At 40.3% G+C, this 19,134-nt stretch overlaps 1 protein-coding gene across 3 annotated transcripts in view; it reads left to right on the plus strand.

Moving 5' to 3' along the window:
• The window catches only part of SNX25 (sorting nexin 25), a 152,294-nt gene that overhangs the window by 72,675 nt on the left and 60,485 nt on the right, over nucleotides 1–19,134 (plus strand). For all 3 annotated transcript variants that reach the window (XR_011386313.1, XM_051833125.2, XM_051833140.2), the window contains exon 6: nucleotides 7,849–7,919. Coding sequence is in view for 2 of the 3 variants with exons in the window: in XM_051833125.2 (XP_051689085.1) it covers nucleotides 7,849–7,919 (71 nt within the window). In the remaining variant the exon portion in view is untranslated. The remainder of the gene's footprint in view (nucleotides 1–7,848; nucleotides 7,920–19,134) is intronic.

Consider the following 19,134-nt stretch of genomic DNA (forward strand, 5'->3'; position numbering starts at 1 on the left):
ACAGCAAGACCCAGATCAGCTGCAGTAGGGAACAGGGGGAACATGGTTGGAGCACATCTGAGAAACTCAACAAGAAGTACATGGAATCTCTCTGCTATCTCTTTTATGCATTAATACATAATTGTTTCAAAATCTATTTTTTTTTTTTTTGACAGGCAGAGTGGACAGTGAGAGAGAGAGACAGAGAGAAAGGTCTTCCTTTTGCCGTTGGTTCACCCTCCAATGGCTGCCGCGGCCGGAGCGCTGCGGCCGGCGTACCGCGCTGATCCGATGGCAGGACCCAGGAACCAGGTGCTTTTCCTGGTCTCCCATGGGGTGCAGGGCCCAAGCACTTGGGCCATCCTCCACTGCACTCCCTGGCCACAGCAGAGGGCTGGCCTGGAAGAGGGGCAACTGGGACAGAATGCGGCGCCCCAACCGGGACTAGAACCCGGTGTGCCGGCGCCGCTAGGCGGAGGATTAGCCTACTGAGCCTCGGCGCCGGCTCAAAATCTATTTTTAAGAGTCAGGAGCAATATTAAGAAAAAATAGCAACAATTAACATTTATTAGATGTGCATATTGGCAAACACTGTTCCAAATATTTCCAAATGTATTACCTAATTCAATGTACATCACAGCCCTATCAGGAAAAATACTGTTACTACTTAAAACACACACACACACACACACACACACACACAAATGAGGACGCTTGAGATTTAGAAAGCTTAAATACTTTTCCCAGGATGACATAGCATGTGTTAGAAACAGGATTTGAACAAAGGCCAGCCCATGCCAGAGCTCACATTCTTAACTGCTCTGATTCATTTCCTGAACTACCCAGCAGACCCCTGTAGTCGTGCCTTGGATGTGAGAAAGGGCTTCAGCTTGGCTGGCTAAAGTCATCATGGCTTTACTTCTAAATGCTTGACTGAGATTCTTCTAACAAAAGCATTCTTCCTAGCCTGTGGCAACTTTGAAAAACGTTATTTTAAAATTTTAGTTTTCCTTAAGCATTTATATGTATATGGATTATATTCCTTAATATATCCTTGATAACATAAAACAATGTTTAAAACTATTTACCATTTTTTATACCTGAGACTAAGGTTAGTCAGCCTTGACTCTCCTAAGAAATTCCAGTGTATGCATCACAGCAAAGTGATGGCTTTCTTAAAACCTGTGACGGTGTGCCTAATGAAATGAAGAGAGTGATTTTTTCCTTTGGTGTATATATGTCTTTGAAATAAATTCTAATAGAATTTGAGAACTTGTCTGAAATTTCTAAGGCATTTGCTTTGAAGTCCTGTGAAGCTTTCCAGGTGGGTTTCAGGTTGGTGGGAAGAGTTCATAAACTAAAGAGAGCCAAGATGGAGACTCAGAGTGACAGGTGCCAGTCATCTTTGTGTGGCTTTGTCCTGATTTCCAGGACACGGGAAACCTTTGGGCAGAATATTGCCACAGTTATAAAATAACAATTCTTTTAACATCACTTCTCTTTAGTATTTGAATTTACATTATTATTTTGGAAAAACATATGTCAAGAATCTGTGCAGTTACAAATATCAGTCCTTATGATTCTTTTTTTTTTATTTTATTTATTTATTTATTTATTTTTGCAGAGAGACAGAGAGTTATAGACAGTGAGAGAGAGAGAGAGAGAGAGAGAGAAAGGTCTTCCTTCCATTGGTTCACCCCCAAATGGCCACTATGGCCAGCATGCTGTGCCGATCCAAAGCCAGGAGCCAGGTGCTTCCTCCTGGTCTCCCATGCGGGTGCAGGGCCCAAGCACTTGGGCCATCCTCCACTGCCTTCCTGGGCCACAGCAGAGAGCTGGACTGGAAGAGGAGCAACCGGGACAGAACCAGCGCCCCAACCGGGACTAGAACCCAGGGTGCCGGCATGCAGGCGGAGGATTAACCTAGTGAGCCGCGGCGCCAGCAGTCCTTATGATTCTTAAACTCTATAGGAGCAAGGCCATGTCCTTTGGAGGAAGTCCAGTGCTTGCCAAGAATCTCCGGGAAGTCTGGGCTCTCAAGGGTATCCATCATTTGGACATAGAGTTATATTTTTTTAAGGATTTATTCATTTATTTGAAAGGCAGAGTTACAGAGAGAGAGGGAGAGACAGCTGGTTCACTCCCCAAATGGCTGCAATGGCCAGAGCTCTACTAGTCTGAAACCAGGAGCCAGGAGCTTCCTCCAGGTCTTCCACATGGGTGCAGGGGCCCAAGGACTTGAGCCATCCTTTGCAGCTTTCCCAGGTACATTAGCAGGGAGCTGGATCAGAAGTGAAGCAGCTGGGCCTTCAACTGGCACCCATAAGGGATGCCAGTGCTGCATTTAGTGGCTCTACCCACTACACCACATTGCCAGCCACAGTTGTATGGTTTTGTTAAGAAAATGAGTGAAAAAGCCATTGCCTTTTTTTACCTTTTAGTGTCAAGTGAATAAATTCAACAAATGTAATGATTATTTTCAGACACCTATTATGTGTAAAGCATGATATAAGGAAGATCTGTTGTATGCAAAGATGAATTGGTTATTTATCCTTGGAATCCACCTCCTTCCATTACAGTGTTTGTCATCCAGCATAGGAGACCCATGTGGATTTAAATAGCAAAGTAGGAAGCAAGATATTAAAGGCTGAAAGCAGGGTGTAAAGAGCTAAAGAAGTGGATAGCATCAAATATTTTATCTCACAAAAGAGAAGAATCTAAGAAATCTATAGAGAGGGATGGTTATGAGCTGAGAATTTAAGTTGCTGAGATTTCAGCAGATTCCAGGAGTGATTTTCTTCAAGAGGGAGAAGTGAGAGTAAAGCTAGGGTTGTTCAGGCTATTACAGTGGTCTGGCTTAGGCAGAAACAGAGTATTCAAGAGGGATATAGAAGGCTGCAAAAGTTATCTGGCATTGGCCATATTTGTATACTTTGAAAAGGCTTGACAAGATAAGCATTGACTTATACTAAATTTTAGAGTAGGAGAAAAAATAGTTAAGGGCATGAGCTTTAGAGTTTGGCAACCAGCGTTTGTAATTCTGGCTCTAGTTCTTATGAGCAATGGGACCCTGCACAGATTTCTTTATCTACCTGAACTCTAGTCTCCTCCCCTATAATGTGGAGAAACTGTGGCACCGTAATATGAGGGATTAAGTGAGATAATGTAAGTTAAAGTATCTGACAGGGACCTGGTGCCTAATGAAAGGAATCTATAAATGCTAGCTGGTATTACATTATACTCTTATGGTCTCATTAAAAAAATTTAATGCTTTACTCAGATGGTGTGTATTTTCTTCATATTATTCATGACTCATTTTTTCCCAAGCAGGAATCACTCAGAATATCAAGAGAACAAATTATTCAGGATAATTATTTGTACCCATTAGGTGTTAGAGGTATTAACTCTAACTAATGTAGCTCATTTTAATATGTATTCAGTGCTTGCCATATGTGTAATGCGAAGCAAGGTACCATAGGAGAATACAGATTCTATTTTCAAGAGGCTCCTGATGCTGCTGGGGAGAGAAAAAAAATGTATTTTTAATACAGATAAAGCATTTTACCTTGGGCTCAGAAATATGTCACTATTTTTTTTAAAGATTTATTTATTTTATTTGAAAGTCAGAGTCACACAGAGAGAGAAGGACAGGCGGGGGTGGGGGGGGGTCTTCCATCTACTGTTTCACTCCCCAGTTGGCTGCAATGACTGGAGCTATGCCAATCCAAAGCCAGGAACCAGGAGCTTCTTCCAGGTCTCCCATGTGGGTGCAGGGGCCCAAGGACTTGGACCATCTTCTACTGCTTTCCCAGGCCATAGCAGAGAGCTGGATAGGAAGTGGAGCAGCTGGGACACGAACCGGCACCCATTTGGGATGCTGGTACTGCAGGCGACGGCTTTACCTGCTACACCACAGCACCGGCCCTATGTGTCACTTTTTTTTTTTTTTTTTTTTTTTGGCAGGCAGAGTGGACAGTGAGAGAGAGAGACAGAGAGAAAGGTCTTCCTTTGCCATTGGTTCACCCTCCAATGGCCGCCGCGGCCGGCACGCTGCAGCCGGTGCACCACGCTGATCCAGTGGCAGGAACCAGGTACTTCTCCTGGTCTCCCATGGGGTGCAGGGCCCAAGCACTTGGGCCATCCTCCACTGCACTCCCTGGCCACAGCAGAGAGCTGGCCTGGAAGAGGGGCAACCGGGACAGAACCCGGTGCCCCGACCGGGACTAGAACCCGGTGTGCCGGCGCCGCAAGTGGAGGATTAGTCTATTGAGCCACGGCACCAGCTGCTATTTTTTGAATGAGTGTTAGACCCTGGAATAACTGACCACACCATTTTCTTTTTTCACAGAACTCTCTGAGAGAATGTAACCGGTAAATACATAGGTACTATTATAGAGCAGAAGTAATTTAGGACCTTAGAGAAGACATATATTAATGTATTACAGGCATTGGGGAAAACTTGAGTGAAGAATATATGTTAGGTCTAGTTAGGTGGACAAGTAAAGCCAGAAGGAACCAAAGTATGAACAAGAGTCTACAGAGCTATAATTTTGAGCCAGCAGTGTAAAAATTGGCCTGGCTTAAATACACATTTTTTGAAAACACTTTTAATTAATATCAAGAGAACAGATTTCCTGTAATTCATAGATACAGTTCTAAGAATATAATGATATTTCCACATTTAAATCAAGGAGAAGAGGAAGTTGCTTTGAACAAGAGAGTCAGTGCAGGTTGTGGAGGGAATGGCAGGCTGGGGTAGGTTACTCCTTTGGGAGGTTGCTGGAGGTGTTGAGCGAAGGATGAGATGCGTGTGTTTATAGGAAGGTGTTTTGACAGAAGTGCTCAAGTTGGTTTGGATGTAGAGAGGAGGATTGAAGTTGGGGAGACAGCTGCTTAGTTACTGCGGGGACCTGAAGAGGGCGTGAAATAGGGTAGTGACAGAAGAGGAAGAAAGGGACTTATTTAAAGATTTTCAGGGTCCAAAATCCTTGGCTTTGAGACTAACATGTGCTGGTAGGGTAGATATCTAAGATGGACGATTTTGAGAGAATGATGGTACCTAGCACAGAAATGGTGAGGTGAGGAAAGATTACTATGTAAGAAAGAAGCTGAGTTTGAACAGTTGTAGGTAAATTGGTTAGATAAACAGCTTGGAAAAAATTAGAAGATGAATCATAATTCCGTCATTTTGACACAACTGCACCTGATTTCATCTTTATTTTGCCTTGTAGCCCTGGTTCATATACCCATGTGTTTACATATTTACAATCATAAATGTACATGCCATTCCACATTTTAGAAATTATGTCATAGACTCCACCTTTATGCAGTTATTTTTTTACTTTTAAAATTTTAAAATTTTTTACTTTTAAAATTTATATTAAGGAAACAATTTTCATGTATTTAGTATATACAATTTTAAGAGCATAATGATACTTTCCAGTGTACCCTTCCCATGTCATTGGCTGACTGATCTATTGCAGAGTTCCCTGAAAACAGGAACCACAGTGGTGGTGTTCATTTCTGTGGGTCTAGAACACAGGAAAAAATTAACATTTATTTAGTGAAAGCATAATAGACCACACAGATTATTTCGATGCTTTTCTTTGTAGAAGTTGCTGCAACAAATATGTATATAACAGTTTGGGTGTGTTTGTTTTGGTTTGTTTTTCTGTGTAGAAGGACATTAAGTCTATTTGCAGGATGTCTAGATCACAACATACTGGGACTGTTTGGAGCTGCATCTTGCAATTCGGTGAAAAGTCAGTGTTTCCACTAGTAGGAGTACTTTCCACCACTCCCAAGGTTATATTAAGGGCTTGGTTAAGGATACAGATTTGTGTATGCTTCTTATGGGTTGTTTCATCGACCACTTAGTAACCAGCAGGAAAATTCACATAGTTAGCTATTTTTGTGTTTTGCCATTATTTGCAGGAATGAAGGCAGTTCCATTGGAAAACTATTGATCACTAAAATTCTAACAAGGCTTTAGTTTGGAAACCTAAAGTCTTGGGTGTATGTTCAGCATAGAAATGTTTTCTGGAGTCCTCAAAGAGCTCCCTCTATCAGCTGGCCTTGGTCATGAGATAACTTGAGCTACAGTGACTTCTGCAGTTAGGGATTTGTTTTCCTCACACAACATGTCCTGAAATAGGCAACCTGAGGCTGTTATGAGGACTTAGTGATATCACTGGAGAGCTAAGCTCCTCCTGTCTTCCTTCTTCACCATCCTTAGCCTGGGACTTTTATCTTCATGGTTGTCATGTGACTGCTGTACTTTTACCCAGTGGCTTTCTTGTTTTACACAGGAAAATGAGGGAAGGGCAAGGACAAAAGGTTAAAAGTGCTTTTCTATGGAGTCTGCCCCTTGAGAAAGCTTTCCTGGAATCCCCGCCGTAGCAACTTCCACTTTTATCTCCTAGACCGGGACCATATCGAAGGGCCATCCCTAAGTGCTAGGGAGAAGGTGGTTAGCATTGTTAGTTGCTGGATGCACTGCTTTCCTTGATAAAACTGTGGTTCAGATGGTGAAGAAGAAAGGGAGAATGGATGTTGGATAGGCAACCAGCCGCATCTGCCACAACCTCCAGGTGGCGTGCTGATGGAGCGCCTAACAGTCTATTCTTTGAGGTAGTGAGAGTCTGGCCTTGATATTTATATTGTACAAGTGAAAGAAACTTTAAAAATGTGAATGGTGAGGAGTCCATGAATATCTATAACCATGATGAGTTTGTGTTTCTCCTCTGGATTTCAGTTGAAAGACAAGACTGCAGATTATATTGTGTCCTAAAAGCCAGCCAGCTATAACATTAAATCTTAGAATGCTGCAGAATTTGTGTTCAAAGTAAGAAATAATGTTGATTAGCTTTATCACTGACAGATTCTTAGTCAGTCAGTGTAATTAAGGGCTAAAAAAATTCAGGATAGATTAGTTTAGTTAGAGCAATACTTAGTAACCATTGCACAGCCCATAAGTACTTGGATTGATAAACTTCCATGCCCAAACCTTTACAATTCCAGAGTTGTACCCAGCACTTAAAATATCAAAGATTTTTTTATGTTTCCTGACTCAGAGACCCTACTGGTCACATATAAATATATCTGGTTCTCTGTTCTCATGTTCTCAATTCTCACCATGCATTAGAATTGTCAGGGGAGCTTTAAAAAAATATTGATGGCAGAGAGCCACCAATTCTATTAGTCAAGGATGGTCTTCTAAATGAGAAGTAGTGGGGGGAACGTACTGAGGCAGCGGCAGTGGAACTGGAGGGGAGAGGACAGCTTTGAGAAACTTTTAGGATAATATCATCCAGGGTTTATACAGTGATGCAAATGTTGTTTTTGTTTGCAGTGTCCAATATGTGCAACAAGCCACATGTGACTATTGAGCACTTGAAATGTAACTAGTTTGATTGAAGAATTAAATTTTTAATTTAATTAAGTTAAAGTGCCTTATGCAGCTCATGGCCATCTTATGGGACAGTGTAGATTTAAGAAGTGGAATCAATGGGCTCTACCAGGGAGTCCCAAGGCGAGACAAGAGTTGAGGAAGAGAAGGAGTTAAGCAAAATTTAAAGTTTGTTTTCAGTGAGAGTGAAAGTGATAATGTTTCTGGTTTAGGGAATAGTGTAGGGGAGTAGACTCATGATTCTTACGCTCTAGCCTCAGAAGTTACTAGCACATAGTTCGTGCCCAGCATATCATGGTGCTCAACCCATGTTGGATTGTTTCAGTGAGACTTGAGCAGGATTCACAGCCCTCATGTTACATTTGTTTAGTATATATACAGTCTGAAAGTATCACTGAAAATAGTATTTTCTTATTCAATCATTTCTCTTTCTCCCCCCTGCCTTTTTTTTTAAACATCAGGTATCAAATTGTAGTGGAAATAATCCAAGCAACTACAATTAGCAGCTTTCCTCAACTGAAGAGGCACAAGGGTAAGAACCAGTTTGTTTTCTTCAGTTTTATGCTTTAAAAGTCCCAGGTTTATCCCTGTTTTCCTCTTTCCTATCAAATCTTAGTCAAAATGAGCATCTTCCTTCCTCCCTCCCCCCTCCCTTCCTCCCTTCCCCCCCTTCCTTCCTTCCTTTCTTTCTTTCTTTTTCTTTTTTTTTTTAATTTGAAAGGCAGAGTTATAGAGAGGCAGAGGCAGAGAGAGAGGGAGAAAGAGATCATCCTTCCATTGGTTCACTCACCAAATGACCGCAATGGCCAGGGCTGAGCCAGGCCGAAGCTGGGAGCCAGGAACCTCCTCTGAGTCTCCCATGTGCTGCAGGGTAAAGTATCTGGGCCATCCTCTGCTGCCTTTCCAGGTGCATTATCAGGGAGCTGGATCAGCAGTGGAGCAGCCGGGACTTTTATCAGTGCCCATGTGGGATGCCAGTGCTGCGTGCAGCAGCTTTACCTGCTATGCCACAGCGCCGCCCCCAGATGAGCATTTTTCTAACTTAAATTTCAGTATTTCAAATTTATTATAGAATAGCATGATTAAAGAAAGTAAATTTAATCTCATTGTAACATATTCCTTTATAACATATTCCTAGCATATTCCTTTATACATTTTGTGTATTTGTAATCATGATTTTTGGGCATATAGTGTTCCTATTCTGTTTATAACATAAATATTATGTAATTTTTTGTCATTGAAATTTAGTCTTGTTATTCACTAATTTTTTAATCTTGAAACATAATCTTTATAGTCATTTCAATAATTAATTAGAGTTCATGTTTCATAATTTACTCTTTTCCTTTAGTTAAACATTTAGATGGTTAATAGTGTTTTTCCTCTCTCATATTATTATAGATTTTTTCAAAAACATATCTATATTTTCTAAATGTTTGTTTCTCTTCCGTTGAAGTAAGAGTTTTAATTTTTAAAGATTTATTTGTTTGAAAATGGGGGGTAGGTAGGGAGAGATATTTTCCATTCACTGATTTGCTTTCTAAATGCCCAGGTACCTGAAACTTTATCCAGGTCGCCCATGTAGGTGACAGGGGCCCAAATACTTGGGCAATCATCTGCTACCTTCCCAGGTGCATTAGCAAGGAGCTGGATCAGAAACAGAGAAACCAGAACTCAAACAAACACTCTGATTTGGGGTGCAGGCATCAGTGGCAGCTTAATTTGTGGTACCAAGGTACCTTCCCCAAAATAAAAATTTTTATCCATGAGTGATCCTGAGGAATAATTAAGGTGTGAAGACGTCTCTCAACTCCTTTACAGTTTGCCTTGTTCTAGCATATCCCCCCTCACATATTTGAAATTGGAGGTGTCTTAAAATCTAGAATGCAGGGCAGGTCTTGATTTGCAGCTGAGAGGCAGCAACCCTGCCTTTACCTATATTTAGATTTGCACAAAAATCTCCAGGCCCCCAGAGTCCCTGCCAGGGAGTAAAGTGATAAAGAACTAGGGAAAGTTGGGCCACAACCTCGGAAACATGCTCTCTGGCACCTAGAGGCAAAATGAAGCTTGAGTGGTTGACTTTCAATTGTCTTCCTGAGTCACTGACGGCAAGTAGGAGCTCTGTTAAAAAAGGAATGAACGTATAAACTGCAAAGAGTGCCAGAAGATAGAATTACAACAAATTAATTTCAAAGATCTCACTTGCTTTTATTTGCAGTTCTAAAATTGGGCTGCCCCTCCTTTCATAACAGAATATGTTCTGATGAGCCAAGCAGAGATTTCTTGTATAGATAGGAGGGGCTGGGGAAAGTAGAAACAAAAAAGAAAAAGTGGGTTGGTTGTTTTAAAGTTACTTCTTTTGTAAAGGTTAAAGCAGAAGAGACTTCCTTATAGTACTAACACTGACTTGTTTGGGGATTTGACTATTATCTCTCCCCCTGCTGATTTCTTGGGAGATCAGGTAAACAATTTAACTTCTGGAACTTCAGCATAGTAACTCCATATTCATTTGGCATTATGAGCCATGTGCCAGAGTTCAGTCCAAACCAATGTCCTCCTATAAATGTTACTTAATAAGAGAGATTGTTAATGTCAGCCCAGTAAGGAAGACTGTGGAAATATGTTCATCCAGCAGTGTTCACTGATCACTTCCTCGGTATTGATAATACAATAGAAACAACACAAGATGTCTGCATCCACCAACTCCCCAAATGAGGCTGGTAGACAATCATACAATAAACAACTAAAATACATGGTATTCAGATGGCAATATGTGCCTTGGAGAAGAACAAAGTGTGTGAGTAGAGAGGCTGAGGGAGGTAGCAAAGAATGTTGGTTCAGCTGCTGGGGTGAGGTGACTACTGTGTATTCAGAGTGAGCTGGGGAAGACCTCAGCAATTTCAGAACAGGAATTTATTGTAGAGGTGTGGGGAGGACACAGATCAGCCCAGGGCAGTTATGCTACAAGACACACCCTCTATGATACTTCTTACTTTCATAGCTCCATTCTGTATCCAACCTGACCTTATCATTCTCTTCTGTTTCCTGACCTCCTTCTGTTCAACTCTTCAAAAAGACGAATAAACTAAACAGTCTTGGGACCTTGGAGCTGTTTGGCCTTGGAATAGAAAGCATGGGAGACTGATTTCCTTACTTCTCTGAGGTTGCTTTTATTTTTTATTTATTTTTTATTTATTTATTTATTTATTTTTTGACAGGCAGAGTGGACAGTGAGAGAAAGAGACAGACAGAAAGGTCTTCCTTTGCCGTTGGTTCACCCTCCAATGGCTGCCGCGCTGCGGCCAGCGCACCGCGCTGATCCGATGGCAGGAACCAGGTACTTCTCCTGGTCTCCCATGGGGTGCAGGGCCCAAGCACTTGGGCCATCCTCCACTGCACTCCTGGGCCACAGCAGAGAGCTGGCCTGGAAGAGGGGTAACCGGGACAGAATCCAGTGCCCCGACCGGGACTAGAACCCGGTGTGCCGGCACCGCAAGGCAGAGGATTAGCCTAGTGAGCCACAGCGCCGGCCTGAGGTTGCTTTTAGCAGTGATTGTCATCACCAGTCTCTGTGTTCACATAATATGATGTTTCAGCAGAATTTAGACTATCTGCATTATATAAACTGCCAAGGCTAGCTCTTATATGCTCATTGTAACAACAGAATGTGTGCCCTTGATATCTAAGAGCAACTTATTTTTTTTTTAACTTTTATTTAATGAATATAAATTTCCGAAGTACAGCTTATGGATTACAATGGCTTCCCCCCCCCCCCATAACTTCCCTCCCACCCGCAACCCTCCCCTTTCCCACTCACTCTCCCCTTCCATTCACATCAAGATTCATTTCAATTCTCTTTATATACAGAAGATCAGTTTAGTATATATTAAGTAAAGATTTCAACAGTTTGTACCCACATAGCAACACAAAGTGAAAAATACTATTTGAGTACTAGTTATAGCATTAAATCACAATGTACAGCACATTAAGGACAGAGACCCTACATGATGAGTAAGTGCACAGTGACTCCTGTTGTTGACTTAACAAATTGACACTCTTGTTTAGGGAATCAGTAATCACCCTAGGCTCTTGTCATGAGTTGCCAAAGCTATGGAAGCCTTTTGAGTTCACCGACTCTTATCATATTTAGACAAGGTCATAGTCAAAGTGGAAGTTCTCTCCTCCCTTCAGAGAAAGGTACCTCCTTCTTTGATGACCTGTTCTTTCCACTGGGATCTCACTCGCGGAAATCTTTCATTTAGGTCATTTTTTTTTTTTGAGAGTGTTTTGGCTTTCCATGCCTGAAATACTCTCATGGGCTTTTCAGCCGGATCCACATGCCTTAAGGGCTGATTCTGAGGCCAGAGTGCTGTTTAGGACATCTGCCATTCTATGAGTCTGCTGTGTATCCCACTTCCCATGTTGGATCATTCTCTCCCTTTTTTATTCTATCAGTTAGTATTTTCAGACACTAGTCTTGTTTATGTGATCCCTTTGATTCTTAGTCCTACCATTAAAGAGCAATTTATTCTTAATATGGCATATTCTGGCTGAAATGTAATTATAACTGAAGTATTTTATTATGTTTATTAGGGTTTTAAAAATGTTATAACTAATAACCACAAACTGGGTGGTTAAACAATAAATAAAAATGCATTCCCTCATAGTTCTGTAGGCTGGAAATCTAAAATCAAGTTGCTCTATGAATGCTCTTGGAGAAATCTCTTCCCTAACTTTCTTTTAGCTTTTGGTGTTACAGTAAATCATTAGCATATCTGGCTTTTAGACACATTTTGCCTATCTCTGCCTGTGTTGCTACATGGTGTTCCCCTCTTATGTCTGTGTCTCTGTTTTCTTATAAGTACACCAGCATATTGGATTAGCACTCATCCTAATTAAGCATGACCTTGTCTTAAAAATTGATTACATCTGAAAAGACTGTGTTTCCAAGTATGATCATGTTCATGGGTACCAGAGGGTAGTACTTCAGCATATCTTTTTGAGGACACAGTTCAATCCACAACAGTATATCTGAGAAGTTCCAATATACATTTGTGAAAATGCTAGAAGTACTTATTTACAATAAGTTTTCTGATCACGTTAAGATATGCTGCCTTCTTACTTTTTGAGTTAATTTTGGTATCAGCATTTAGCATTTTCTAAATTGGAATCCTTTAAGTCTATAATGAGATTCAAAGTTAGAAATAAAATCTCAGAAGAAAGTAGGATAGCTGAAATCACATAGGTGATTTTAGCCTATAGGTGATATATGCCTTCATGTCCAGAGTACACATAGGTTTCCTGGAATCAGTGCTCTTGGCATATTGTATAACTGTATAAGAATTAAGGGAAGTCTAAGTGACCAGAAAAAAAGAAGTAAATTAGACTTCATCAAAGATAAAGAACTTATGTATGCATGCCGGCGCCTGCAGTACTGGCATCTCATACTGGTGGCATTTCGGGTCTTAGCTGCTCTACTTCCAATCCAGCTCTTTGCTATGGCCTGGAAAGGCAGTGGAAGATGGCCCAGATCCATGAACCCCTGCGCCCATGTGGGAGACCTGGAAGAGGCTCCTGGCTCCTGGCTTCTGGCTTCGGATCTGCCCAGCTCCAGCTGCTGCAATCATCTGGGGAGTGAACCAGTGGAGGGAGGACCTCTCTCTCTCTCTCTCTCTGCCTCTGCCTCTCTGTAACTCTGCCTTTCAAATAAATAAATAATTTTTTTTTAAAAAAAGAGCTTATGTATGTCAAAGGACATTATCAAAAATGGAAAGACAACTCACAGAATGGGAGAGAAATATTTGCAGATCATGAATCTGATGAAGAGCTCATATTCAGAATACATAGAGAATAGAGAACTCATAAACTCAATGATCAAAAGACAGCACAATTGAAAAATGAGCAAAGGATTTACATAGACAATTCAACAGAGACATATCAATGCCAGTAAGCAATGAGTAACAGCTCATTGCATGCTAGAAAAGAGCAAATGAGAAGATGGAAGAATAGGGAGGGAGCTTACTGCTCTAGTCTAGGGGAAGATAGTTTTAAAAAAGTGGAAATAGTGCAATCTCAGGGAAGAGTTAGAGAGAAAACGGCAGAGGAAATTCCACACAAATTAGAGAGGGTGTGGGCATGCACAACTCAGGACCCCAGCAGTCGAGAGCCTCAGCACCAGTTTTGAAGAGTGAGGTGAGACCAGACTGCAGCAGCCCAAGCCACTGGCAAGAAAGCCGTGGGAAGAGCCTGGCATGAGTCTGGCTTGGAGCCCTGTAGAGGACAGTATACCTGCCAACCTAGAGAAAAAGGGGTGGGGGCATGTTTCTCTCTCCCTAACCAGCTGGCACCAGTGTCCTGTAACTAGCTGAGAGCAGGTGTGTACCATTTTGAACATATGTACAGCTGCACCAACTCATGTCCACACCCCCAGCAATCAGCCGAAAGGAGACGCCTGAGTCTGCCTGGGAGAATTGACAGAGGTTTGGTTGCTCATGACTATGGGAGCCTTGTGTGCTAGGACTGTGAAAACACTGTGGCTGCATGGGAGGGCGCAGGGTATGACTGAGTCTTTGAACAGTCACTATGGGTAGCCCCACACACTCCCAGCTCCTTGATTCACTGGTGAGGGTCACTGCTACAGGATCTGTGCTCACGCTGAGGGCTTCGTGGATCCTTTGCATTGGTCTTGCAGAAGCATGGATAAATATTGTACCCACTGGGGCTTGCGCCCAGGCATTGGTCTCCTTGGAGGAGAGTTGGTGAGCATGAGACTACACCAACAGAGCTGAACAAACTTCCCCTCTGATTAAAAAAAAAAAAAAAAGGATTTACCACGCACAATTTGTGAATCACCTTGGACACTCCCCTCACCCTGGGGCACTGAACAGAGCTCCCTGGCCACACCCAGCACATGCCTCAGGGTATACCCTGAAAGAGCAGACAGTCTACTAATCCAGAGAGGTATAGTCCAAAGATAAAAGCCATCACAGGGAAATAAAAGTAAACCAACAAACATCTCCACAAATGCCTAAAGATAAACACAGAAATTCAAGAAACAAGAATAAGGAAGACAACATGATATCCCCCCCAAAAGGAACACAACAACACTCAATACTAGAATGTGAAAATGAAGAGATTGAAGAAATGCCAGAAACAGAATTTAAAAAATTGATTGTAGGATTACTTAGAAATAACCAGAAGCAAATCCACAAACTAAAGAAATCTGTACATGACATGAAAGATAATTTCTCTCATGAAACTGAAATTTTAAAGAGAAATCAAAATTAAATATTAGAATTGAAGAATTCAATAAAACAAATAAAAAGGCAATGGAAAGCCTTAACAGACTCAGTGAGGTAAAAGAAATAATATCTGAGTTAGAAGACAAGTCTCTGGAAATTTTACAATCAGACCAAAAAAAAAAAGAAAGAAATTAGCAAACTAAAAAGCAGTGTTGGAGATTTATGAGATACTATCAAATGACCCAACATATGAGTCTTGGGAGTTCCTGAAGGCATGGAAAGAGAATGGATTAGAAGGCCTTGTCAGTGAAATAATTATAGACAATTTCTCTAATTTGGAGAAAGGGACATCCAAGTACAAGAAGCACATAGAACTCCTAATAGATATGACCAGAAAAGATCTTCACTGGGACACACTATAGTCAAACTCTCCACAATAAAACATAAAGAAAATATCCTAAAATCTGCACAAGAGAAACGCCAATTACTTTCAGAGGATTTTTAATTAGACTCACAGCTGACTTCTTTGGAAACCCTTACAGGGTAGGAGAGAATGGTGAGATATATTCCAAGTCTTATGAGAAAAAAAACCTGTCAATCCAGAATACTGTACCTTGCAAAGCTCTCATTTATGAATGAAGGTGAAATAAAGACCTTTAATAACAAACAGAAATCGAAAAAATTTGTCACCACTCGTCCAGCCTTACAAAAGATGCTTAAGGATTTGCTGCACACAGAAACACAGTCATCCTCATGAAAGAAAGTGAAGGCAGAAAATCTCCCAGTAAAAGTACAAAGGAAATCCAAAGTAAACAGTAGGAATACTTACGGAAAAATGGCAGGGCCAAGGCCAAGTTGTTACTTATCACCTTAAATATAAATAGCCACAAGTCTCTAGTTAAAAGAAACAGACTGGCTGAACGGAAAAACAAAACAAAACAGAATCCATTTATTTGCTGCCTACAAGAAACACATTTCACCAACAAAGATACACGCAGACTGAAAGTGAAAGAATGGAAAAATATATTCCATGGTAACAGAAAGGAAAAAGGAGCTGGAGTAGCCATCTTAATATCAGAAAAAATGGACTGTAACACAAAAACTGTGAAAAGAGACAAAAAAAAGGCACCATGCAATGATTAAGGGATCAATGCAACAGGAAGATGTGACTATAATAAATGTATGCACACTAATTACGAGGCACCTGGCTATTACAAAGAAATGTTAATAGATCCAAAGGGAGAGAGACTTCCATACAGAAGTAATTGGGGACTTCAATACCCTGCTTTCAGCAATGGACAGATCAGCCAGAGAGCAAATCAGCAAGGAAACAAGAGTTAATTGACACTCTAGACCAAACGGACTTAACAATATCTACAGAACTTTTCATCCTACAGTTGCAGAACATACATAGAACTGTCTCTAGGACAGACCACAGGCCAGGCCATGAAGCAAGTCTCAGCAAATTCAAAGAAATCAATATCATAGCATTCATCTTCTGTAGCCACAACTGAATGAAGCTAGAGATCAGCAGCTCAAGAGTCTCTAGAACATATGCTAACATGTGGAGACTGAACAGCATGCTCCTGAATGAACAGTGGCCATAGAGAAAATCAAGAGAGAAATCAAAAGACTGTTGAGGAACTTTTTTTTTCTCATATTATTTGTTGAAACTTGTACTTAGTATAGAGTTAATATTCTGTGTATAAAGTTAATTGAAAATAGATCTTAGTAAAAAATAAGAATGGGTCTAGGAGAGGGAGGAGGAAGAAGGGTGAGATGGTGGGTACAGTGGGAAGAATCACTATCACTGTGTTCCTAAACTTGTATTTATGAAATGCTGAAGTTTCTATAACTTAAATAAAAGGCTTTTTGGGGAAAAAGATTGCAGATTAGGTCTTTTGATGGTCTTGTAACTGAATGTCAAGTATTTTTCTTCCCCTAAATCATGCTTAAAAACCCCAGCACCACTGGCCCTTCACGTTTTGCCTCTCTCAGAGCCCCGCTCCATGCCACTCTAGCTGGAGGTCTTTAACTCTAATCAATTTTGCTTTTAAGTCTCTCTGCTTGTCTGCCTGGAAATTCTTCGATGTGAGACAGAGGACCTGCCGTTTTACCGATAACACTGACAACATGATTTTCTCAAATACCTAAATGGCATCATGACACTGTCCAGTTTAAAGCCATATAAGTGGCTTTCCATTACTTTTTCAAAAATTTAAAAAGTCATATAGAAAAAGAGCAAATGAAAGCATGAGATATTACTCCATACCTACTAGAGAGGAAAAATAACATATGATAATATGTTGGTTAAGATATGGCAAAATTACAACCATATATGTTGTTGGTAGAAACAGAAAGCAGTTTGGCAATTCCTCAGAATTTTAAGCCTAGAATTACTGTGTGACCTACCATTCCCACTATATGAGAAATCAAGTTGAATCTTCATAAAAACTTGTCCATTAATGTTTGTGGTTGCATTAGTCATAATAAGCAAAAAATGGAAGCAACCCAAATGATAAACAAGAGTAGTTTAAACAGGGACTCTTGTTGTGGCGCAGCAGGTTATGCTGCTGCCTGCAAGGCCAGCATCCCATATGAGTGCCAATTCGAGTCCTGGCACTTCTGATCCAGCTGCCTGCTAATTTGCTTGGGAAAGCAGTGGAAGATGGCTGAAGTACTTGTACCTATGCACCCATTTGGGAGACCCAGAAGGAGTTCCAGGCTCCTAGCTTCCACCTAGCCCAGCCCCAACTGTTGTAGTCATTTGGAGAGTAAACCAGTAGGTGGAAGATCTCATTCCCTTTCTCTCTGAACAAATAAATCTTTTTTTTTAAGGACTTGATAAACAAAATGTGCTATCTCCTATAGTGGAATATTATTCAGCAGTAAAAAGGAGTGAACCTTGAAAACACTATACTAATGAAAAAAAGCCAAAATTTAGATTATTGGTTACTTAGTACTCTGTAAGTAGGATTGAGATGAAATGGCATGGAAAATAAAGTAGGGAGTGACTGCTAATGAGCATAGGTTATTTCTCTCTGGGTTGATGATAATGTTCTACATTTAGGCTGCCTGATATACAACTCTGAGTATATTAAAAACTATTGAATTGTATGTGATAAATGGGTGAAATGAATGATATATGAATTATATCTCAGTAAAGCTTTTTTTTTAAAATAAGCAAGAATGAGAAGGCAGAGAATGTTAACATCAGTTTGTGGCAAAACTAGTATTAGCATATGGCTAGGGGCCACTGTGTTGAACAATACAAAGGAGTATTTAGGAATTTCTAGTACCCTTCTTGCCTTCTTCCGGGACTAAATGAACTGGCATATTCCACTTTCTGGCATGCAGGTGCTTAAAGTTGAATAATAAATAAAGTCTTAATTTACAAAAGGTCTTTGAGCAAATAAATTTCTCTTTTAAGTTTTAGTCTAAATTTTAATTTGCTAGTCCTAGCCAGAGGATCTTGTGCCTTCTTAAATTATAGGACCCTGTATGCTCCTTGCTTATTGAAAACTGGCTTTAAATGATCTCACAGGTTTAAAGTTGAAGAAAAGTGATGTCAGTGCCAGAGTGGCTTCAGGTTGTGCTCAGAGTTTCTGATTCATTTAACCTACATGAGAGTGAGAGTCAAAGACCCACCATAAAGTAGAGCAGAGCCCTAGGCTTATAAGCTTTCTTGGACCCTAGAAATCCTTCATTTAGGTATTAGTGTCTAGAGCTGCACACAGATATCAGGCAAGCATTTAGAGGAGAAGAGTGAAGGTGACTGAATTTGTTGCATGGTATTAGCTCTCTTGTTGGACTTTGATGATTCAGTAGATACAGATTGTATGCTTGAGAATCTATGGAGAGAACCAATTTTGTATTATTTTACAGGACAAATTCTTACAGTTTTTGTGACCCCACATACCCAATAAATGAGAAGTATGACCACACAATTTCTATAATTAACTTTTCAGTTTATCCTGTGTATTAAATAGCTAGGCTATTTTGTTGTCATGTTTATTTTATATTTTTGTTGTCTAATCCCACCAAAAAGGTGCTGAATTTTTTTAATGTGACTTAATTTATTAGATGTTTAAAACATTCAAAAAATTAACTTTTAACAAAAGAATGTATTCAGTATTTTATTCAGGTTGTGGTTATGATATGGTTATGATTCAAACCTGTTTATGTTTATAGTTTAATAATGATGAAAACATTTCCATGAAGTACCACTGAGGATTGTGGCCCTAAAAGAGTCAGAAAACCTGTAACACAATTACATTGGGATAAAATAGAAAAATAAAAAAATAGTTATCAAAATTTTAAAAAATATCTTGGGAATATTTCAAGTAAGAAGGTGATGTACTAGGAATAAGATATTTTGATCTACAATGTAGATAATACAAGTGAAAAGAAAGTAACATAAGAAAAGTTAGAAGGAAAAATGGCATAATACTTAGTTACTTGTTGGACATAAGGGTGAGTGAGCAGATGGACAGAGGATTCAGGGAAAAT

Source organism: Oryctolagus cuniculus, chromosome 2 (assembly GCF_964237555.1).
Source record: "Oryctolagus cuniculus chromosome 2, mOryCun1.1, whole genome shotgun sequence".
NCBI lineage: Eukaryota > Metazoa > Chordata > Mammalia > Lagomorpha > Leporidae > Oryctolagus > Oryctolagus cuniculus.